We start from the raw sequence: 23,868 nt of genomic DNA, 5'->3' as shown, positions 1-23,868 counted from the left end.
CAGTGATCACAGCGGCTCCTTTTTTATTTTTATTTTTCTAGTTTCTATTCTTAAGTAAAAGACGGCATTGCTAATCTACTAGTTTTCTTATATAAGGCGGGGTGGGGTGGGGGTGTCAGGTGCTTACTGAGGCCACAGTGGGTGCTGCTGATCCCCTAGAACTGGAGTTACACTTTTTAGCAGCCATGTAGGTGCTGCGGATCTAACCAGGTCCTCTGGGAATGCAGCCGGGGTTCTTCTTTCCTGCTGAGCAACCCTCTCTGGAGCACCCGCCCCTGAGTACGTCACTATGTGAGCCCAGGGTAGCCCGGAACTGAGGTCACACTGGGGCTCACCACAGGTGGCCAAGCATAGCGATTTCCATTGAATGATATTGCTGTCCACAAGAAAGAGAAATAAATTTTCTTTTGGGGGGGTTGGTTGTTTGTTTTGAGACAGGGTTTCTCTGTGTAGCTTTGGAGCCTGTCCTGGATCTCACTTTGTAGACCAGGCTGGACTAGAACTCACAAATATTCGCCTGCCTCTGCCTCCCGAGTGCAGGGATTAAAGGCATGTGCCGCCGCCACCTGGCGAGAAATAAATTTTCATTATTTCCCATATGCTAGAACAACTTTATGAAGTTTAGGGGATTTTTCATCATTTTATATAGCTAATTTCTAGGAAAGGCAGTATTCAAACCAAGGTCTTTCTGATTCTAATAACCAGGTGGATGGAAGGTGTTCAGCCAGGAGTTAATCTTCCTGGGAATTAGTGGAGCATACATGAGCCCCTGTTGACAGTACATGCCCTTTGCTGACCTGTGTTGGGAAGGGCTCATCCCAGCATGCTTAGATTTGGGCTACATATGGCCGTGGAATAGAGATACCACCCTCGAGGGCCAGTGGCAGTGACCAGGAGCCTGGTGAAAAGCAGAACATATATTCAGGTTTAAAGGTATTGGGTGTTAGTGATGTGTGGCTAACATTTCCAGCCTGCTGGGGACAGGCTTATGCGACCGTTGTTTGGGCAAAAGAAAAGACAGGCAGTCTGCTGGAACAGAAGCCTTCAGAGAGGGACCAGCTTTACCTCCTAAGTGAGAAATGTCTAACTCAAAAGAATGAAGAGTGGATAGAGCTTGGCAACTCTCAGGTCAAGGATTTTTCCCTTAGTTTTATTTCCTTTTCTCTATCTTTCAGCTCCCAGGGTTGCTAGAGCTTCTTGTGGAATACTTCCGTCGATGCCTGATTGAGATCTTTGGCATTTTAAAGGAGTATGAGGTGGGGGACCCAGGACAGAGAACATTACTAGACCCTGGGAGATTCAGCAAGGTGTCTAGTCCAGCCCCCACCGAGGAGGAGGAGGAGGAGGAAGACGAACTCCAAGATCCTAAACCGGAGGAGGAAGAGGAGGAGGAAGTAGTTGAAAATGATGAGGAGATGGCCTTCTTAGGCAAGGACAAGGCAGCTTCAGAGAACAGTGAGGAGAAGCTGGTCAGTAAGTTTGACAAGCTTCCGGTAAAGATTGTGCAGAAAAACGACCCATTTGTGGTGGACTGCTCAGATAAGCTTGGGCGCGTGCAGGAGTTTGACAGCGGCCTGCTGCACTGGCGGATCGGTGGTGGGGACACCACCGAGCATATCCAGACCCACTTTGAGAGCAAGGTAGAGCTGCTGCCTGCCCGGCCTTATGTGCCCTGCCCGACGCCCCCTCGGAAACACCTCACAACGGTAGAGGGTACACAAGGGACGACAGAGCAGGAGGGGCCCCCGCCTGATGGCCTTCCAGAAAAAAGGATCACAGCCACTATGGATGACATGTTGTCCACCCGGTCGAGCACGCTGACTGATGAGGGAACAAAGAGTGCAGAGGCCACCAAGGAAAGCAGCAAGTTTCCGTTTGGCATTAGCCCAGCACAGAGCCACCGGAACATCAAGATTTTAGAGGATGAGCCCCACAGTAAGGATGAGACCCCACTGTGTACCCTTCTGGACTGGCAGGATTCCCTTGCTAAGCGCTGTGTCTGCGTCTCCAATACCATCCGAAGCCTGTCCTTTGTGCCAGGCAACGACTTTGAGATGTCCAAACACCCGGGGCTGCTGCTTATCCTAGGCAAGCTGATCCTACTGCACCATAAGCATCCAGAACGGAAGCAGGCACCACTAACTTATGAGAAGGAGGAGGAACAGGACCAAGGGGTGAGCTGTGACAAAGTGGAGTGGTGGTGGGACTGCTTGGAGATGCTCCGGGAAAACACACTGGTCACCCTTGCCAACATCTCGGGGCAGTTGGACCTATCCCCGTACCCTGAGAGCATCTGCCTGCCTGTGCTGGATGGACTCCTACACTGGGCAGTTTGCCCTTCCGCTGAAGCCCAGGACCCTTTCTCCACCCTAGGCCCCAATGCCGTCCTCTCTCCCCAGAGACTGGTCTTGGAGACCCTCAGCAAACTCAGCATCCAGGACAACAATGTGGACCTGATCCTGGCCACACCCCCCTTCAGCCGCCTGGAGAAGCTGTACAGCACCATGGTGCGCTTCCTCAGTGACCGAAAGAACCCAGTGTGCCGGGAGATGGCCGTGGTACTGCTGGCCAATCTGGCACAGGGGGACAGCCTGGCAGCCCGGGCCATTGCAGTGCAGAAGGGCAGCATCGGCAACCTCCTGGGCTTCCTAGAGGACAGCCTAGCTGCCACACAGTTCCAGCAGAGCCAGGCCAGCCTCCTCCATATGCAGAACCCACCCTTTGAACCAACTAGTGTGGACATGATGCGGCGGGCTGCCCGTGCACTGCTTGCCCTGGCCAAGGTGGACGAGAACCACTCAGAGTTCACTCTGTACGAGTCACGGCTGTTGGACATCTCGGTATCACCGTTGATGAACTCATTGGTTTCACAAGTCATTTGTGATGTACTGTTTTTGATTGGCCAGTCATGACAGCCGTGGGACACCTCCCCTCCCTGTGTGTGTGTGAGTGTGTGGAGAACTTAGAAACTGACTGTTGCCCTTTATTTATGCAAAACCACCTCAGAATCCAGTTTACCCTGTGCTGTCCAGCTTCTCCCTTGGGAAAGTCTCTCCCCACCCCCACTCCCTCACACCTTTCTGTTCCTCCTCACCCTCACCGCTTCCCTCAGGACCCCACCCTATTTGAAGAGACAAAGCTCTGCCTACATAGAAGACTTTTTTATTTTAACCAAAGTTACTGTTGTTTACAGTGAGTTTGGGGAAAAAAATGGCTTTCCCGGTTCTTGCATCAACGGGATGCCACATTTCATAACTGTTTTTAATGGTTAAAAAAAAAGGAAAAAAATACAAAAAAACCCTGAAGGACAAAAGGTGACTGCTGAACTGTGTGGTTTCTTGCTGTCCATTCACAATCTCGCAGGAGCCGAGAAGTTGGCAGTTGTGAGCAGCCCCCGTCACTGGAGAGGAGAGGCCTGTGCAGTAGAGTGGAGACCCTTTCATGTACTGTACTGTACACCTGATACTGTAAACATACTGTAATAATAACGTCTCACACGGAGATGAGAGAGGACGCTGGCTCAGCGGCAAGCTGTAGTTTTTAAAATGTTTTTAGTTAAATGTTGAGGAGAAAAAAAAAGGCTTTTCCCCCAAAGTATCATGTGTGAACCTACAACACCCTGACCTCTTTCTCTCCTCCTTGATTGTATGAATAACCCTGAGATCACCTCTTAGAACTGGTTTTAACCTTTAGCTGCAGCGGCTGCGCTGCCACGCGTGTGTATATATGATGTTGTACATTGCACATACCCTTGACCTCCACAGTTCGGTCCCCTTCCCAGCTGCCCCTTTATAGTATGACGAGTTAACAAGTTGGTGACCTGCACAAAGCGAGACACAGCTATTTAATCTCTTGCCAGACATCGCCCCTCTTGGTGCGGTGCTGTACAGGTCTCTGTAAAAAGTCCTTGCTGTCTCGGCAGCCAATCAACTTATAGTTTATTTTTTCTGGGTTTTTGTTTTGTTTTGTTTCCTTTCTAATCGAGGTGTGAAAAAGTTCTAGGTTCAGTTGAAGTTCCTGATGAAGAAACACAATTGAGATTTTTTCAGTGATAAAATCTGCATATTTGTATTTCAACAATGTAGCTAAAAACTTGATGTAAATTCCTCCTTTTTTTCCTTTTTTGGCTTAATGAATATCATTTATTCAGTATGAAATCTTTATACTATATGTTCCACGTGTTAAGAATAAATGTACATTAAATCTTGGTAAGACTTTGTGAGGCTTTTTTATTTTCCAATTATTTAAGAGCTTTACCTGTGGCTGGCAAGATGACTGAGCAGTTAGGAGGACCCATGTTTGGGTGGCTCATAACCTCTTACTCAACTCCATGGGACCTGACACCTCTGACTTGGGCCATAGACACCTATACTGACATCCACAGACCCACACACACATAGTTAAAATTAAATCTTTAACCAGGGCCAGAGAGATGGCTCAGTGATTAAGAGCACTTGCTTTTACAAAGGACCCAGGGTTTGATTCTCAGTACCCACACGGTGGCTGACAACCATCTGTAACTCCAGTTCCAGGGGTGATTCAACACCCTGTTCTGACTCCATGGTCTCCAGGCACACGGAGGTGCACCATGCATACATGCAGGCAGAACGCGCACACATAAACAACAACAACAATCTTTAGCCAATCTTTCTAAAACAATAAAAGCTGGGCATAGGAGCGCACTCCTTTAATCCCAGCACTTGGGAAGCAGGGGGCTGGATATCTGAGTTTGAGGCCAGCCTGGTCTACAGTTCCAGGACAGCCAGTGAGACTGTTTTGGAAAAGAATGAGAGCTTGACCCTTTGCAGGGCCCTGCTCTCCTTTATGTGCCCTCCTAGCATGGTGGCCTCCTCCACTCATGGTTGACAAAGGGGAGGTTCTTTTAGAAATCGTTATTAAGAGCCACTTCCCAGAAACCGCCTCTCCCACTTGGATCTACATTTCGGCTCTCTTGACTCCAGACTTGACTCTTCAGCGTGATCACTACTGAGAACTTGAGCATTCGGAGTGTCTATGAGGAAGCCTGTTTTTCTCAGCTTTTGTAGTAAGTGGCAGGTCCAACCTTCTGTGTTTGGCCAGAAAAATTCCTTGACTTTTCTTTTTGGTTTTTGTTTGCTGTTTTTGTGATTTTGAGATAGGGTCTCACTGTATAGTTCTATCTGTCCTGTAACTCTCATTGTAGATAGGCGGGCCTGGACCTCCCCGAGATCCTCTCCCTGCCTCCTGAGACTAAAGGTGTGCACTGTGCGCTACCACAACCAACCCATTCCTCTTCTACATCCTTGAAATCATCCTCAGTCTGGCCACTGCCACCAGAGCTCATGACACTTGTCAACTTCTTTCCCAAATTCTTAACATTCTCTTGTGCTGTGCTTGGGTACAAACCTATAATACAACTACCACAATGACCCCTTTAAAATCAGAACCTGTGTAATGCTTAAGACTTCATAAAAATCGTGAACCCCTGGGTGTAGTGACATACACCTGAAGTCCTAGCTCTCAGGCAGAGGCAGGTGACTATGTTTGAGTTTGAGGCTAACTGCCTGGACTTACAGGTCAACTGGATCTACATACTAAGACCGTCTCCAGGAGAAAAAAAAAAAAAAAAAAAGAATATGGGCATAGTGGTGCAAGCCTCGAGGCAAAGGCAGGCAGTATGAATTCGAAGGCAGCCTGATCTATAAAGTCAGTTCCATGACACCAGGTCTGTTACACAGAGAAACCCTGTCTCGGGAAAAAAAAAATACAGGAAATTAGAATGTCAGTTAAAATAATAATAATAGGCCAGGCGGTGGTGGCGCACGCCTTTAATCCCAGCACTCAGGAGGCAGAGCCAGGCGGATCTCTGTGAGTTTGAGGCCAGCCTGGACTACCAAGTGAGTTCCAGGAAAAGGCGCAAAGCTACACAGAGAAACCCTGTCTCGAAAAACCAAATAATAATAATAATGCCAATCTGCGCTCCCTGACTTAGGTTCTTTCTGTCTGGCGTTTCTGTCAGCATCCGGCCCACTGTGTTTTTGTCCACTGGAATATAAACAGTTTGTGATGCTCACTGCTCATTACTTTTCTGACGTGCATCCTGGCACACAATACCAACTTAAAAACCAATCAAGTGGCCGGGCGGTGGTGGCGCACAACTTTAATCCCAGCACTCAGGAGACCGAGGCAGTCGGATCTCTGTGCGTTCGAGGCCAGCCTGGTCTACAGAGTGAGATTCAGGAAAGGCACAAAGCTACACAGAAACCCTGTCTCGAAAACCAAAAAACAAACAAACCAATCAAATGGCGTCCCAGTAGCAGATGCAGCTGCTTTTAGGTCAATACTGTGATGTCGCCTTTCTGTTCATCCTTCTCTACTCATCCTCCTGGAAAGCGAAGAAAATTAAAGTTCATATTTTTTCCAGTGAAATCAGAGATACTAACAAAATATGATTGTAAACACTTAAGTGAAACCTGAGACAGTTTCCTATTGCATCTTTGTCTGCTGAACAAAATATGTTGCAGATATTCCTGTGACAGCCCTGTGCAATAGCTCCCTTTCCTATGCAAAACTAGGCCCACCTGACCAAGGCCGAAGTTCTTCCAGTACCACACCACCCTTACTCCATCCACAGCAGGCTTGAGGGAGAGTGGTTTCTACTGTATTTGGCATGAGGCAAAAGTGTCTCAAGAATTTTAGTCAAGTACTCATCAAACTTGGTGTGGCTGTTAATATTTGAGTCAGGGACAGGAATGGCAAATTAGTACTTACTGAGAAAGAAAAACCTTTGTCAACCAAGGTAGTTTCTTATAAAAACAAAAGGAGGGTGTTTTTCATATCTTTCTTTTATTTAGTAAGACTGCTAATCACTATTTTTGCTATGGACCTTGAACTCGAACTTTCCAATCTAGAGAGTGCATTTCTGGACTGTGTGGAGCATTACCTAGGAGTTCTGTCTCCTGGGTTTCTTTAATCTGCTCTTCTGCAATTCGAGGACCGCCTAGCCCAGTCTCCAGTTTCTGACTGGAGTTACCACTGGCCAAGAGAACTGCAGACCACTGAGCTGTGAGTAATTGGCTTTTGAGAAGTAAATAGAACCTGGCCAGTAGAGAACCCCGGGTGTGGCCAGTAGTTCTTTTCCCAGGCTCCTCCCTCCCTACCCCCACCCCCAAATGACCTTAACCTTCTTTCAGAGCTGAACAGCAGCCAAGTCCAGCCTAAACAATACTCTGAAGCTGATTGGCTCTTTTGCTTGGCAGCTACTGCCACCCCCAAGAGGCTAAGGCCTTGCCACCAGGCCTCTCAGTGGAATCAAGGTTTCTAACTATTGAAAGGCAGACACTGACAGAAGTGTTTTTGTAACATATCAGTGGTTTTTGAAGCATCACTGTGTTTGGTACCTGCAATTGGAAACAAGGAAGAATCTTAGTAACCTGGGGTGGGTGAGCATCTTTAAGTGACATGGCAGAGGTCAAACACTTTCCGTAAATGTCCAAGACCTAATTGGTGTCATTTCAGATGTCAAGATGGCTGTAAGTACTACCCAGCATCCTTAGAAACTGTCAGTGGATGATTTTTTATATTTTTCTGAACAGTGAAAAGAAGCATCAAAGTTCTGGAAAGGTCTAGCTTTTGCTCATCATAAGCATTAGCCTTGCCCACTGACAGTAGATAGTAAGGAATGGGGCTGTGTGGTCACTTCATCTCAATGGTGTGCTTCGGATCCAGTGTCCCAGATCAGGGTCAACTACTGCAATCCCATAGGAAGAGGGCTTTGGAGAATTTAATGCCTGGAAACATAATTACAGAGAACAGATAAATACACTGGGCAGTGTCTCAGCCCAGCCTGGGACCCCGATCATCTTGGGTGTGGAGACAGGAACAAGACAAAGAAGCTACAAGGAGGAATAAACTGTCAGAATGCTTGGGGGGGGGGGAGTCTGACTTCTCTACATCTTCAGTGGGAAAACTGTTCTTTGGACATCGAGTTAGAACAGCCTGTCTTATAAGAGTACTTTATGCTACTCACTCATAAATCACATGAGGGCAGGTGGTTCCTGAACACATCTTCCTCAGTGGCACTTCCTCAGTGCCTATGGCATGGTATGGTCCCAGTGGAAGAAAGAGAAGGTAGGTGATATTAGGACTTGATGGGCCTTACATAGGGTACTACAGTTCCTAAAGACTCTGTTGTTGTTTGGTTTTTTGTTTTGTTTTGGAGACAGGGTTTCTCTGTGTAACAGCCCTGGCTGTCCTGGAGCTCGCTCTGTAGACCAGGCTGGCCTCGAACTCACAGAGATCCACCTGCCTCCCAAGTGCTGGGATTAAAGGTGTGCACCACAGCCGCCCGGCTTCCTAAAGACTCATAGCCAGGAAGAGATTAAAAAGTGTAACCGTGGGAACAATTACAGCCACATGAAGTAGCTGGGCATGGTGCCTCACATATGTAAGTAATCTCAGCCCTCAGGAGGCTGAAGCAGGGAGGATCATGGGTTTGAGGCCTGTGTGACCTTCCTTTAGCAAGCCTTGATTTCCTTAAGTATCAAATATGGCATGCAGTTAAATTAATTTATTCACCATACAAAACACGCGAGGCGCTGTGGGGGTTTGGCTGTTGTTTCTCTGGTCCTAGGGATCAAGTCTAGGACCAGCCCTCGGTCGGTCGGTCACTGACTTACACTCCCTGCCCAAGCTGCCTTTCCAAGTGCTCTAATACTTGGGTGAAAGATTAGCCTGGTCTTCCACTGTATTTCAGAAGTTAATATTCCAAAAGAGGAAGACAGGTACTGAAATGCCAGGCACAGGGTCAAGTAGATGGTGCTAAGACAGGCAAGTGACAGACAGAACAGGGTGGTGGAAGTGGATGGACATGCTTTGTCCCTTAAGCCAAAGGGTGGTCTGGTGGGATGTTTTAGGTAAAAAAAAAAAAAAGCAAATGCAGAGGCAGACAAGTTCAAAGAACACAAATGATGTCGTCACCCTCTTGAATTTTAGGATTTTAGAAATAGTGGCACATTGCTTGCATTGATTAGCTGAGGACTCTGTATTGTGAAACTCTTCCCTGATGGTGTGGGCTATTTCCTTTTTAATGCAAGGTGGGAGAAGTAGTCTTTCCGGAGCCCGGGGACGTGGCTGGCTGTCTCCCTTGCCTTCTCTAGTTCTAGCGGCTCAGCTGCCGATGTTGCTGCAGGCTCCATTTTAACTGCAGACTGCGAAGGCAAACTACAGCCCTGCCTCTTTCACCTTCCACTCAGCGCCCTGGAGCCCCAGCACTCCCTCCCATCCCATCCTGCCCCCTTCCAGTCTAAAAAGCAAGCGCGAGAGTCAGGGCTTTGGGAGCGCAAGACTCGGCTTCCTTGTTTTCCTGTAGGAGCAGAAGCCAGAAAATGAAACGGGAAACAGAGCAGAAGAGGAGGGGGTTGGGTAGCTGGGAAGGAAGGAAGGAGAAATTGCAGCCAAGTGCAACTGAAGAGCCAGACGAAGTTCCAGCTCCAAACGGTGGTGTTCCAGCAAACACTCTCACTTCTCACAAGAGGACCCCTGCCTTTTTGACAAGAACATTCGGAGGGAATTCCATGTGGACAGACAGAACCTTGAGCATTTCCCCCCGCGAATTCACAAACAAGGAGAGTTATGTCTCTGTCTTGTCTTTAAAGACAGAGTGTTGGGGAGCCTCCAGAAATTCAAGGCACAACCTTGGGCCCTAGTCACAAGCGCACCCAGAGAGGCGTTGCCATTTCACGCAGACGAACGAACGCGTTGTTTCTACGCTGAAAAACCTGGAAGGATGACTTGGTCAACTCCTTGTCTCTCTTTCCCAGCCACTAAAATATGCTCTATACTTTATCCACTTCACACACAAACATCCAGGGGGGCAGTTTTAAGTCCCAGGGCCTGAAATGATAGTGCACCTGCCCGCCCCCCACCCCACCCCCAAACTGAAGTGGGCTAGTTTTCTTTGCTGGGAGAGATAGCGACCATCCCTTTGTTCCCACCCACACTGGTGGCTGTTGCAGAAGATAAACCCCTCCCTCAGCCAGGGTTGTGGCCAGAGGTTAACCCAGACCCGAGCTACGTGGAGGGGACAGATAACTGAAACCACAGGCGGCTTTGGAATCCTGAGAAACAAGAAATCCAACGGAGAAGGATTTATTATCTGTTTCCTTTAAGGGAGGGTGCAAAGTCGTTCTAACCGTTTCCGTTACAGGGGCACCAACCGGCCGCTCCTCCCCAACAGACGGTTTTGTTGAATTAGCTTCCTTTTTTTTTTTTTTTTCTGCTTTTGGCGCCACTTCCTAGGACAGACACTGCTCGAGGGAGGAGTCCCGGGGGTGTTCTCTGAGGTTCCCTTCCTCGTCCTCCGTCCTCTACGGCCACCCGCGGCGGGACTGAACCGAGGCAGGGCCGGAGGGAGGGGAAGTCACGGGGGTCCCCCGCTTTCCTCGCGCCCAGGCGCAGGGCCCCGCTGCGTGCCACGAGAAACCCCGACGGGGCTCCCTTCCGCCCATTCCTACGGTCTATTGTGTGCCGGGCCCCGGGCCGGGCTGGTGTGGCGGCGGCGGGGCGGGAGAGAACGTGCGGCCCTGGCTGCGGCCAAGAGGCCCCGGGGTAGTTCCCGGGGCCACCTCGGCCCACAGCGGGGAGTCAGGGGCCGCTCGCCGGGGCGGGACGGGGGGCGAGGGCGCCGGCTGGGAGCGCAGCGCCCGCGCACACGCGGACGGCGAGCGCGAGGCAAACTCCTCAGGTGTCACCGCGCCCGGAAGGTGCGACGCGCACCGCGGCCCCCGCCCCAGCCAGGGTCAACATGGCCGCCGAGCAGGGAGGCGGGGCGCCCCGAGTCCGGGCAGGAGCTGGGCGGGGCCGCCGTCGGCGGAGCCAGCGCGCAGGCGCGGGACGCGCGGGACCCGGATGGAGGTGCTGAGGTTGGCGCTCCGCGGGGGTGGTCTGGGCGCGCGGGCGAGGAGGACCCGGCGCGCCAGCTCTTGGAGCTCTGGAGTTCTCCGGGGAGGGAAGCTGTCAAACGGAGGACGAGAGAAATAAGGCGGAGGCTGTAGGGAAGCGAGGAGCCCCGCCCCTCCGCCATAGCGGGGGACCGGGGCGGGGGGGAGCCCCGGCGCCGCCTCTTCCTTTGCGGCCTCCGGCCCTCGTCTGCTTCCGGCCCTGTGGCCCGGCCCGGCCCTGCGGTTCCCTCGGGACGAAGTCCTGGGCCGTGGCTCCCTTGGGGTGAGGGTCAGTGCCCCGTCCCGGGTAGGAGTTGTGTCCGAAAAGAACAGGCTGGAACGGGCTCCCGGCCCCGCGGGGTTTGGCGGGAGGCCGCTCGCCCTGCGAGGCCTCTGGCCCCGAGCACCCCGGGTCCGAGCGCATCACCCCACCGAGGATGTTATAGCCTTCCCGAGAGAGCCCAGGGCTCCAGGTCAACAGGCTTTCCCAGACAAGAGCCCGTCACCATAAGCTTCCAGCAACAACATGCGCTAGCGTTGGAGGAAGTCCCGGGCTAGGTGTTGGAGACCTGGGTGGTCCCGGCTGGAAAGGAATGCAAACCCTTTGTGTTGGTGGCAGAGCGTGCTCGTGACTTTGGGCATGAGGTTTTAGAAAGCAGTGCATGAGACGCTTTAAGTCGTGGGCGTGTCACTTGGCTCCAGTGAGCCTCAGTTTTCACATCCATAAAATGGCGATGGTAATTATACCGGCCTCCCGTGTCTAATGAGATCTCCGGAGCCTATCTCACGGGAAAATTAAAGAATGAAACTGGTCGGTTCTAAGCGTCCTGCCAGTTAAGAGTGTGATTTGGCAAGGGGCTTCTTTCAAAGGGAAGTTGGTAGGTATCTAGGGGGATAGTTGTCTTGATTTTACTTGGTTTAACTGTGAATTAAGTGTGGGTTGCATCTCTTGTGGCCACTGAGGCCAGAGTTTGAAAGAGGAAGAGAATGCGAGTCTGGTCAAGGTGCAGAGGTGGATTCTGATCCCTGCCTCTCTTGTGCATGCAGGTGGGAAGCCAGTGAAGGGGGAAAAAAAAGAATTCATCGTAGGGCAGAGGAGATGGGGGCGCTTGTTTCTGTAGTTTCTTTGAGTTCAGTGAATCCACTCACTGTTGGAGATATCGTGTATAGTCAGCAAATACTCCTTCCTGGGGGTGTTCAGAAGCTTAACTTTAAACTGAACTTTCTTGGGTAAACCGATGTGGAGTTGGGAGGTGCGGAAGGGCCTCCTTTTCTCCTGGCCTCCCGGGGATGGAGTAAGCAGTGAGTGCCCCCTTGTGCCCGGAAAGAAGTACTGTCGCTGTTAGTCTCGTTCCCCTGGTGCAGAACTTCTGTTTTCTCCCAGGGTTTCTGTGACTTTCGTTTGTTTTGTTGTTTAGTGTGCATGTATTTGTGTATATGTGTGTGGCTGCAAGTGTGCCGTGGCACACCTGTGTGAGGAGGTCGGAGGACAACTCGTGGGTCACCGTGTCGGCAAGTGCCTTTACCTCCTGGGCCATCGGGCTTTTTAGCATGAAATATGATGGGAGGAATATTTGGACCAGTGATTTCTAGATCTAGAGTCAGAACTGGTGATGCCGTATCCTGCTCTTGCTACGTCTTGTCCAGAACAAGATGTTGGTTTACATGCTAGGTCCTGGGAAGAAGGACGAAAAGCCCCTGTCCTCATAAATAACAGCGGTATGTCAGGGTAAGAGGCAGTGAGAGCATAGCGCAGTCTAGTGAGAATCAGAAAATTCCAGAAAGCCGGTGTTAGCCACCTGAGAGAAGAGGAGGCTGCGGCTCTTGCTGATACACAGTAGGAGCCACGACTCCTTTTAAATTGTTTTTAAAAATAGAAAAGAAAGAAAAAGAAAGGAAGAAAATGTCTTGAAGTGTATTCCGCACCTCAGAACGGCTCTGGGTTTTCGTACGTTGCTGCCCGCCCCCCCAGATGGGAAATAAATAGCCTTTCACCCCTTCCCTAGCGGTAGACTGTGTCTTGCCCTGAGTTTGTTTTAGCTATGGGAGCTGGCCGAAGTCCTGCTGAGCGGTGGTTTTCTTTTCCTTCCCCACTTAATTTCCAGGCCAGCTGAACACACATCAGAGCGCTAGCTGGCATGTGCAGTTATTACGGGCTTCTAGTATGGTTCTGTGCCCCACTTGGGGGACTCTGGTTTGGGAATTAGTTTATTATTCTGGGCAAGAGGAAAAGGGCACATGCCAAATAATAGCCACAACATTGATTTGTGTAGTAATTTTTAGTTTAGTCCATTTTACCATGGTGACAGATTTGTGAGATGGGGGTGGGAGGAGATACGTCTTATTCCATTTTACAGATAAAGGAGTCTCAGAGGGACTGAATGAGAACTTGCAAGTGATAGAATCGGGACTTGAACCCAGGTCTTTGACTCCTACATACAAGCATTCAATGGGCTTTTAAAACTTCTGTGAGCTTAGCTTTTCAGCTTCAAGCTCATCTACGTAGAACTAATCTGACTAGAATAGAGTGCTTCAGGGTGACACCCAGTGGTCCATCTGCCTTCAAAATAGTCTTCCCTCTGGAAATGCCGTAGAGATGCTGAAGGGGGTGGCCCTGTGAAGAGAATGTTATGAGTTTCTTTTGGCCCTTGTGTGACATTTTCTTCCTTGGGTGTTAGAGTTTAGAAGCCAGAGGAAGCTCAGACCTGGTGAGGAGAGGATGTGGCCCCTGGACCCATCCCAGAAAGAGGTGCTGACATTTGCAATACGCTGCCGCGTCCTAACTCTAACGCTCCAGGTCAGTCTTTGATCCTTTCCCTAACATGCTGTTACTGTGTGACTGAGCTAGGAATCAAGACTAAATGGTCCTCATCTCCCACTTCCTCTCGTGCCTGCCTCCTTGTGTGGGCGGGCAGCTCAACAGTGGGCAGGAGCCTTGGTAGTGGTATTCATCTTGTGTCTCACACCCGAAGCAGCAGAGCCCCAGACAGGTGAAATGATTTGTCCAAAGCTACGTAACAAGATAAAGGGCCAGAGCTGGACCCCAGGCTCCCTAACTCCCTGCCCAAACCTGAGGTTTTCCCACAGACCTTGGTTATCTGATGGTCTCACCAACAGAGATACAGTGTTGACCAGGGCTCCCTTACTTGGAGTCTGCGTACTGCATTAGTTGACTGGGAGCAAGGAGGCACTTCCAAAGTTCTGAGACCATCTGACTGGTCATCAGGAACGCTTCCCTCTCTTGCCGTCTTAGCCAGTTCTCAGTATGTTTGCCCTTTGCCGCCCCTCCCCCTAGGCTGCCTTGATGCATATTTTAATCAAAACCACACATGTATGAATTGCTTGGTGCCTAGCTTAGTGCCTTATACTTGGTAGGTCCTGAGTTTGTGATGGTGAATGAACACAGGTCAACACCTAGAGTTGCTGTATTGAGATAGTGATGTGTGTTTTTTTGTCACCCATATGTGGGGCTCCTAGCTGTTCCTTTGTAGAGACCTTCTCTTTCTTCCCTCTGAGCTTCTAGCTCTGAATCTTTCCTCCCCTATTAAACGAAGCATTTCAGCTTCTGCTGGCTTTGGGGATTCAAGTGTCTTTAACTTGGAGGACAGTGCTGTGACCTGTGATTGTTACCCATACCATTTCTTTTCACTGTTTTCAGTAGTCTGATAAAGAAACTGACCAATGAGTCAGGCAGTGGTGGTGCACGCCTTTAATCCCAGCACTCAGGCATATCTCTGTGAGTTCGAGGCCAGCCTGGTGTACCGAGTGAGTTCCAGGGCAGCTAGGTCTACACAGAAAAACCCTGTCTTGAAAAACCAAAAATAAAAAGAAAGAAAGAAATTGACCAAGAAGAGAATGGGCCTTTAAGTGAGCTGCACTCAAAAGCGTTGCTAGGCTGGAGAGCCTGCCTCAGTGATGGCTCTGAACCAGCGTCAGCTGAGTTCCTGGCAGAACCGAGAGCGGAGTGAGGCAGGTCAGCATCTGGGGGAGGAGCCAGGACAGCTGCGTTCTCGTTCAGTGTGATTTTGGAAACAGTAGATTTCCTCAGATCCCTGAAGCTCAGCCACCAAAATTATAGTGAATACCTATTCCCAAAACTGTGCTAAATTGTGAGTGAAAGGTCATGTTTTTCCTCAAGTAACTGACAACCTAATGAGGCAGAAAGACATATAACCCCTTCCAGCTCCCAAGCTCAGCTATCAGCTTCTGTCCCTAGCTACCCTCCACTGGTGCTGCCGTCTGCCGATGATAGTGGTTCTCTGGAGGTTTGAACTCCCGTCTCACTGACGCTCTTCCTGGCACTGCTTCTGTTGATGTCTCTGGTTTCCCTATGAAGAGGATGATACGTTCAGCACCCTCAGCCTCATGTCACAGTTCCACAGTTCCTGTCAGGGACCTTGTCTTCACCACTCCACGGTGGTGCTCCAGAGCCAGCACCTGCCAGAGAGTCTGCTCCTGCATCTCGTTTTCGGGCTTTGTAGCCCTGGAACCCACGGTGTTCCTGTGGCCTTCACCCATCAGCCTTCAGCTTCGTCTTCCCCCGCTGAGTCTTCCTTCGTGGTGATCATTCCTGTGCAGACATGCAACTCCCTTCTTCCATTTCTGACAAAAGTCTAGTCTTGGCTAATATAGTGACCTGCTTCCTCCATGCCGATGGCTACCCATTTAAAACAAAACCAGAAACATGCAAGAATATTAACTAGCCTTGTTTTTTTAATACAAGATCAAGTGCGTCATTAGCACCACCTGGAAATCTTGGTGAATTCCCGTAGCCCATTAACCTTCCTGTTCCCTCAAATGACTTTTGTACGTCAGTTACCTGGGGGACTTTTTAAAAAATGCAGTGTTGGATGGAGATGTAGCTCAGTGGTAGAATACTTAGTATGTGTGATGCTCTGAATATTTTTTTTTTTTTTTTTTTTTTTTTTGGTTTTTCGAGACAGGGTTTCTCTGTGTAGCTTTGTGCCTTTCCTGGAGCTCACTTGGTAGCCCAGGCTGGCCTCGAACTCACGGAGATCCGCCTGCCTCTGCCTCCCGAGTGCTGGGATTAAAGGCGTGCGCCACCAACGCCCGGCTTGATGCTCTGAATATTATATTCTGACATACATACACACACACACACACACACACACACACTCAAAAACACATAAAAATGAAAAATTCAAAATTCCAATAACCGGGGCTAGCAGGATGGCTCAGGGTAGCCACATGCCTCCAAATCTGATAACCTGACTTTGGTCCCTGTGATCCATGTGGTGGCAGGAGAGAACCAACTCCCACAAGCTGTCCCTTGTACATGTGACTTGGCATATACATACCCCATACACGTAAAATAAACAAACATGTAACATTTTTTAATCAAATGCCCAGGCTCTGTTCAATCTCATTTTAAGTAAGAGAAGGACCTGGCCATTGTCAGTGTTGTTTAAACTCCTGGATAGTTTGCACAGCCTGACTTTACAGCTGCCACTTATTTTATGTGTTTTCCTCATTCTACAATTGCTTTTTTTTAACACCAAGTTCTTTTTTTTTCTTTTTTAAGATTTATTTATTTATTATATATACAGCATGTATGACTGCAGGCCAGAAGAGGGCACCAAATCTCATTACAGATGGTTGTGAGCCACCATGTGGTTGCTGGGAATTGAACTCAGGACCTCTGGAAGAGCAGTTGGTGCTCTTAACCTCTGAGCCATCTCTCCAGCCCCAGCCCTACAATTTCTTTTTAAGATTTATTATTTCATGCGTATGAGTGTTTTGCTTGTGTGCATGCATGTATACACATGCATACAGTGCTCAAGGGGGCCAAAGGAGGGCATCAGATCCCCTGGGACTAGAGTTAGACAGTTGTGAGCCACCATGTGGGTGCTGGCAGTCAAACCCAGGTCCTCTGGAAGAGCAACAGCGTCAGGGTCGTTGGTTGTTTTCTTACTCTGTCTCTTTGAGGGGGCACACCACCCAGCTCCCAAATCACACACGGAGGCTCTTAATTATGAATGCCCAGCCTTAGCTTGGCTTGTTTCTTGCCAGCTTGTCTTAACTTTAAATTATCCCATCTACCTTTTGCTTTTCCTTTCTCTGTTGTGTACCTTTCTTTCTTACTGTTGCTGGTTGTGTAGCTGAGTGGCTGGCCTCTGATAGCCTCCTCCTCCTCTTGCTTCTAGATCTCTCTCTCTGCCAGATTTCTCCTATATATTCTCTCTGCCTGCCAGCCTCACCCATCTTTTCTCCTGCCCTGCTGTTGGCCGTTCAGCTCTTTATTAGACCATCAGGTGTGTTAGGCACAGTAACACAGCTTCACAGAGTTAAACAAATGCAACATAAACAAAAGTAACACACTTTAAAATAATATTCCCCAACACAGCAGGCCTCTTAACTGGGTCGTCTCTCCACTCTTTACAAATCCATAATAACTTTTCCCGGTACTTTCAAGCAGGAATTCTCATTCCTAGATACAAAGTCAAGAAAATCAGATTGCTCCATCCCTTACCCTCCTCCATGTGTCTTTGTGGCTCCACTCCTGAAAGTGAGATGAACGCTCTCCTCATCCGTCTGTCTGTCCAGCGGGTGCGGCCCCTGTTGCCTGCCCAGGGTTCCTTCCAGCCTCCTGCCTGTTCAGTGGTTTCTCTTCACTGGCTTATTCCACTGAAACGCAAAAATTTCTCTCTTTCTCCCCGTCCCAGCCCCCCCCCCACACACACACCTGTAACAAGCACTGGACATGCAGAAAGAGCAAATTTAAGGTCATTCTCAACTCTGTTTCAAGTTCGAGCCCCTGTCCACATACATCCAACTCTGTCCTTGACATTGCTCTACTGACTACCCCACCCATTTCTCCCTTCATCTCCACAGCAAAACAACTCAAAATCATTGTATGCACCGCCCCCCCCCCTTTCTGTTCGCTAGGCGGCGTCTCACCACCATTCTGCTGAACTAGCTCTAATCGGTCACCAGTGACCTTCGCGTTGTTGGAGTCTCTGGTCATTTCCAGTTCCGGTCTGTCTTGGGCCCTGTCCGCAGCATTCAACACTTTCTCAGTCCTGGTTTTTGGTTGGTTCTAAGCCTCCCTTCTCCCCTGGGCTTCCCACAGCCCACTTATCATTCACTCTTCCTCTTTGTGTGCCTGGAACTCATTATGTCCACCAGGCTGTCCTGGAACCCACAGATACCCGCCTGCCTCTGGCTCCTGGGTGCAGAGATTCAAGGCTTAAGCCAGCACGCCTGGCTTCCTGCTTTCTCTCTGCATTATCCTTACGTCCTTGTCAGGAGGACTCCATCCTCATCCTTGATGGGCCCTGTCTTCAGATCTCTCCTCTACCTCTACTTCCTCCCAGGCAGGCTCCTTCATTCTGGGGGTTACCTGCCCTGCTTCCATCTCCAATTTATATGAATCCTGATCTGGCTTCTCATTTGTAGACTCAGGCATCTCCTGCTTGGTTGACCTCTGCACTAGAGTTAACTATTTATCGTTGAAGCTCCTTACACACACACACACACACACACACACACACACACACACACACACACACACATACACACCATAGCAACAAGTCTGGTTTTCTCATTTTACTAAGTGGTAATTCTTTTCCTCCCGTTACTCACCAACATCCTGGTTCTCCTTCACCCCACAGGTACTCTTCAATGCCATCATCCCAGATCACCATGCAGACGCCTTTTCTCCTCCCCGCCTGGCCCCCTCGGGCTCTGTGGATCAGCTAGTGGAAGGTCTCCTGGGTGGTCTGTCTCGATGGGATGCAGAACACTTCCTGTTTATTGCTGAGCACGGCTACCTTTATGAGCACAACTTTGCCTTCCTCCCCGGCTTCCCCTTGGCCCTGAGGACGGGAACTGAGCTGCTGAAGCCCTTGCAGGGCCTCTTGAGCCGGCGCAGTTGCCTGCTGCTCTCCGTGGCGCTTCTCAACTTCCTGTTCTCTGTGCTGGCCGCCGTCGCCCTTCATGATTTGGGTTGTCTGGTTTTGCGCTGCCCCCGCCAGGCCTTTTATGCAGCCATGCTCTTCTGCCTCAGCCCTGCCAATGTTTTCTTGGCAGCTGGTTATTCGGAAGCTTTGTTTGCCTTCCTGACATTCAGCGCCATGGGGCAGCTGGAGAGGGGCCGGAGCTGGGCCAGCGGGCTGCTCTTTGCTCTTGCCACTGGGGTGCGCTCCAATGGGCTGGTCAGTGTCGGCTTCCTCGTGCATTCTCAGTGCAGAGGCTTTTTCTCTTCTCTCGTGGTGCTGAACCCGCTGCAACAGCTCGTCAAGCTGCTGACCTCTGTCTGCTTGTCGGTGCTCACGGTCAGCCTTCCCTTTGCTCTCTTTCAGTATTATGCCTACTGCCAGTTCTGTTTCCCAGGCTCTGCCCCCTCCATTCCTGAGCCCTTGGTGCAGTTAGCTGTGGACAGAGGCTACAGGATTAGAGGAGAAGAGGCGCCTCCATGGTGCTCCTGGAATCTTCCCCTCATCTACAGCTACATCCAGGATGTCTACTGGAATGTCGGCTTCCTGCGGTACTATGAGCTCAGGCAGGTGCCCAATTTTCTTCTAGCTGCACCGGTGGCTGTGCTGGTTGTGTGGGCAACCTGGACATATGTGACCACCCACCCTTGGCTCTGCCTTACACTTGGGCTGCTCAGGAGCAAGGACAGGAAGGCCCTAGAGAAGTGCCACCCTGGCTTCCTCAGTCCAAAGGTGTTTGTGTACCTGGTCCACGCCGCAGCGCTGCTGCTCTCCGGAAGTCTGTGCATGCATGTTCAGGTGAGGGTGCTACCTGGAGGTCTGTGTGGAAACAGACAAGACCTCACAGTCAGGGACGGCGGTGGCTTTCTCACTCAATGGCCCATGCCTAATCTAGTCAACAACTGTGGGCGGTCAGATGTGGTCAGGCACAGCTGTAATCCCAGCACGGAGGAGGAAGAGGAGGAGGAGGCGGCAGCAGAGGGTTTTAAATTAAAGGTCAGCCTGGACTACAAAGCAGTTTTCAGATCCGCATAGGCTAAATAGCTAGACAAACACAAACTTGGGGCTCTCTTTGTCCCAGAATCTAAATTAGAACTCGGAGATGGGACACAAGTAAGATAAAATTACTGCCTTAATGAGTCTCACGGTATAAACACCGAGACAGACATATTAGATAAAATTAGGGGCTAGGGATGCAGCTCAGTTGATAGACTGCTTGCCTAGAATGCATGAAGATCTCAAGTCCTTTCCCAACACCGCATAAAACGGCCTATAATCCCAGCACTTGGGAGGTGGAGGCAGGGGGAGCTATATAGTGAGACCCTGCCTCAAAAAACCAAAAACGGTTGAGGTCATTCTTTTTTACATAGTGAGTTTAAGGCCAGCCTGGGCTATATGAGACCATATTTGTTTCAAATTATACTACTGTTGTTATTTTTAAAAATAATATGCATATATAGCCAGGCAGTGATGGCATATGACTTCAGTGCCATCACTCAGGAGGCAGAGGCAGGTGTAAAGTTAAGGCCTGCCTCGTCTACAGTGGGTTCTAGGATAGCTAGAGCTACACAGAGAGAAACTCCTTCAAATAAATAAATCCCAGTGGGTGGGTCTCTGAGTTTGAGTCCAGGCTACATAGTGAAACCCTGTCTCAAAACAAAAAGTAAAATCCACCCAGGCAGGCTGGAGAGATGGCTCAGCAGTTAGAAGTACTGACTGCTCTTCCAGAAGATGTGGGTTCAATTCCCAGCACCCACGTAGCAGCTCATAGCTGTCTGTGACTCCAGTTCCAGGGGACCAGAAATGCTGACACATACTTGTACTTCCAGTGCTTGGGAAGCAGAGACAGGGAGATGGTCCCAAGTTCAGGGCCAGCCAGCCTGGTCTTTATAGTACATTCCCAGCCAACTAGAGCTACATATGGAGATCCTGCTCAAGAGCCCAAGGAAATGCAGATAAAACACTGCAGTTGTTCTGACAGGATGACTTAGTGGTAGAGCACTTGCCTGGCAGGTGAGAGCCCCGAGTTCAATCCCCAGCACTGAAATAAAGGTACAGGCACTTCTTACCAAGCATGGCTGACCTGAGTTCAGTCCTTGGAATCCACATGATAGAAGAGAGCTGACCACACACACAATCAATTAGTTATTTATTGTGAATGTGAAAAAATAGTTAACTCACTAAGGCATCATATTTAAAATGGGTTCTGAAGAGGGAAGAAACATGTTAAGAAGCATGTAGGAGTGGGGAGATGAGATGGCCGAACTGATGAAATACTTACAGTGCAAACATAGGTTGCATGCTGGAGAGGTGGCTCAGCAGTTAGGAGCACTGGCTGCTCTTCCAGAGCACCCGGGTTCAATTCCCAGCACCCACATGGTGGCTCACAGCCATCCATAATGAGATCTGGTGCCCTCTTCTGACCTGCAAGCATACATGTAGGCAGAACACTGTATACATAATAAATAAGTCTTCATAGGAGGTTGCATCCTCAGCTTAGCACCCACATTAAAAAAAAACAGTCTATGGTTCTTGTGCTGGACACGCAGTTTAGCCAATCAATGAACTCCAGGTTCAGTGAGAAACTGTCTCAAAAGGTCAGTTCAAGACCATCCTTGTATACAGAGTTTGAGGTCAGCCTGCACTATGTGAAATTCTATCTCCAAAACAAAGAAACAGCAGAGAACATTCCAGGCAGATGCGGGAAGGGATGGGCACAAGCGAAGGTGTGAAGGCGGTCGAGGACTTGGTTCACTGGAGTTTAGGAGTGAACAGGTTCTCTTGGGGCCTTTCCCTGGTACACAGACTGCCCTAGTTGGTCTTTCAGGGTGTCTTGAGCACAGGCAGGAGACATCTTGTCCAGTGTTTGGGGTGGTGGTGGCAGTTCAGGACCAGGGATTTGGTCTTACATCCAGTTTTAAAGTTCTTAGCTGTCTCCAAGGAAGACCTGTCGCTGTGCTGACCTGCCCTCCCCTCACGGGCATATATTGACAGTTTGTGGTGGTCTTTGAGCCATGTGGTTCGGGGAAGTAAAAACAGCCATCTGTGTCACCGACTGGATCAGCCTTGAAGTCAGTGCAGCCAGTGTTGGGGAGGGCTCTTGGAGATTTGGCTCAGAACTGTGAGATTGAGGGAGGTTGAACGGGGCCCTGCTGCTTCTCTGCCCCAGCCCTGTGATAAAGAGCCTCCTCAGGTTACCAGCCTCCAACAGACTAAAGTTTAAGATCCTAGAGACTTGAGTATCGGTTGGCCCATTATTGTGGTGATTAGCCTGGGACCCTGCTTACTGGAAACTCAGGGCTGGCTGGCTGGTCTCCCACCAAGCTTCCAGGCAGGTCTGAGCTGTGCTGAATTTTCCAGTGTGATTTCCTAGTTGTCAGGCATGGTTCACCCAGCTGTATCACTGGTGCTCCAATCGACATGGCTTTCTTTTCAGGTTCTCACGCGACTGTTGGGCTCTTCCACTCCCATCGTGTACTGGTTTCCAGCTTACTTGCTTCAGAGTCAAGAACCACTGTTGAGATCTGTAGACACAGTACCTGAGAAGTTTGCAGAAAACTCCCCACCAGGACAGAAGACCCCCAGAAACTGTATCCTGAAACTCGTATACAACTGGAAGGCCTGTTCTCCAGTCACAAGATGCATTCTAGGCTACTTCCTGACGTACTGGCTCCTGGGACTACTCCTCCATTGCAACTTCCTGCCTTGGACTTGACCTGGAGTCTCAAGGGACAAACTGGAAGCTGATTTAACCCATGGGCTAAAAGCTTCAAGATACACTGCCTGGGACTGCCTGCACATCCCTGAGAGCACTGTCATTAGTATCTCCCCGTTCCTCTGGAGGAATGGAGAGTGTGAGCACAGGAGCGCTCTTCTTGTCCTGGATGGAGTGAGTTTAGAGGAGGAACTGTTTTCTCTGCTGAGTGGAGCTGTCTCAAATCCCCCTGATCAACAAGCATCAGACAATCTTAAACCTCGTACTGTTTGTTTTTCAAGACAGGGTTTCTCTGTGTGGCCCTGGCTATCCTGGAACTCACTCTATACCAGGCTGGCCTTGAACTCGGAGATCTGCCTACCTTTGCCTCCCAAGTGCTGGGATTAAAGGTGCAGGCCGCCGCCACCTGGCTCCCCATGTGTAATTTAAATTAAGTGTTTGATCAAAGCTCTAGCTGACATCTTGGTCCCCTCAAGATGATGGGGACAGTACAGTGAAAGGAGGAAAAGGGACCACCTGCTCTGAGTGAGACGTGTCTGAAGTTTATGATGTGTGCATTTATATAAAAAATTCCACACACTATGAACATTTAAAAACTTGTATTCACAATGAATCACCTTTTGTGGGGAGTCACGGAAGTTGAGACAGGGTTCTGGCTGTCCTGGAATTTGCTATGTAGCTCAGGCTGGTCTTGAACCCACAGAGATCTACCTGCCTCTGCCTCCTGAGTGCTGGTACTAACGGTGTGTGCCACAGGCTCTGCTGAGTTAGTTTTTGTAAATTGTAGGGGTTTGGGGCTAGAACTCAGTAGTAAAGCATGTGAGGCCCTAATTTCAATAATAAATGATTTGGGTCAGAGCACATGATCTGAACTCTGGATCCTAATTCTCATGTTCCAGCTCTGTGATCCTAAACTACTTGGCCTTCTTTACCTGCTTCTTCCCTGGGATGTGGTTTAGGAAGGTACTAGTCCCCTGGGGTATGGTTTAGGTCTTTTAGCCCTTAAATCTGAAATTACCTTAAACAGATCCCAATCTAAACACCTGGAGGCTCAAATGTGACCTAAGCAGAAAGTCCTCTATTTCCTTAGATCAATTAGAAACAACCCGGCCACCACCACCACTACCCTCCCCCCCCACCCCCCACCCCCGGGAACAACCCTGAACAGGAGCTGCCACGGGGGAGATGACACCCCGGGGAAAAGGCTCACCCAGGGTGACTGGGTTTCCATCCTCAAAAGCTCTGCTTGATTGGTAGGCATGACTCACAGGCACCGGCA

General features: G+C 49.7%; 2 protein-coding genes and 1 long non-coding RNA gene across 14 annotated transcripts in view; 2 read left to right on the top strand and 1 right to left on the bottom strand.

The window, feature by feature from the left end:
• Arid1a (AT-rich interaction domain 1A) overlaps nucleotides 1-4,214 on the top strand; it is a 77,235-nt gene extending 73,021 nt beyond the window's left edge. The window contains 1 exon segment of the mRNA XM_028888208.2: nucleotides 1,176-4,214. Within this exon segment, the coding sequence (XP_028744041.2) occupies nucleotides 1,176-2,912 (1,737 nt within the window). The 3' untranslated portion in view covers nucleotides 2,913-4,214.
• Nucleotides 4,215-10,702: 6,488 nt separating this feature from the next.
• On the top strand, nucleotides 10,703-23,474 carry Pigv (phosphatidylinositol glycan anchor biosynthesis class V). 12 transcript variants are annotated; one of them, XM_028888180.2, is made up of 4 exons: nucleotides 10,703-10,893; nucleotides 13,598-13,716; nucleotides 18,551-19,672; nucleotides 22,311-23,474. In XM_028888180.2, exons 2-4 carry the CDS (start codon nucleotides 13,639-13,641, stop codon nucleotides 22,587-22,589), a joined length of 1,479 nt encoding a protein of 492 aa, XP_028744013.1. In that variant the 5' UTR covers nucleotides 10,703-10,893; nucleotides 13,598-13,638; the 3' UTR covers nucleotides 22,590-23,474. The 12 variants fall into 12 exon arrangements, with proteins under 12 accessions (XP_028744013.1, XP_028744019.1, XP_028744014.1 ...); XM_028888181.2 differs by having other exon boundaries at nucleotides 10,843-10,901; XM_028888182.2 differs by lacking the exon at nucleotides 10,703-10,893 and adding an exon at nucleotides 10,908-11,202.
• On the bottom strand, nucleotides 14,688-18,611 carry LOC119087459. The gene is made up of 3 exons (XR_005090924.1): nucleotides 18,522-18,611; nucleotides 17,410-17,564; nucleotides 14,688-15,576 (listed from the first exon to the last, which is right to left on the bottom strand). It is a non-coding gene; the product is annotated as an uncharacterized LOC119087459 (long non-coding RNA).
• Nucleotides 23,475-23,868: the final 394 nt, after the last annotated feature.

Source organism: Peromyscus leucopus, chromosome 2 (genome assembly GCF_004664715.2).
Source record: "Peromyscus leucopus breed LL Stock chromosome 2, UCI_PerLeu_2.1, whole genome shotgun sequence".
In the NCBI taxonomy this organism is placed as follows: domain Eukaryota; kingdom Metazoa; phylum Chordata; class Mammalia; order Rodentia; family Cricetidae; genus Peromyscus; species Peromyscus leucopus.
The sequence above is the reverse complement of the archived record's forward strand: the minus strand, read 5'-3'. Positions and strand labels throughout refer to the sequence as shown.

Excerpts from the sequence above, each read along its gene's own strand:
- Pigv (XM_037203039.1), top strand. The coding sequence starts at position 12,533 with ATGCCGTATCCTGCTCTTGCTACGTCTTGTCCAGAACAAGATGTTGGT. Across the intron at positions 12,639-13,597 it reads TGTCCTCATAAATAACAGCG|AGTTTAGAAGCCAGAGGAAG; the intron begins GTATGTCAGGGT and ends CTTGGGTGTTAG. Across the intron at positions 13,717-18,550 it reads TCCTAACTCTAACGCTCCAG|GTACTCTTCAATGCCATCAT; the intron begins GTCAGTCTTTGA and ends TTCACCCCACAG.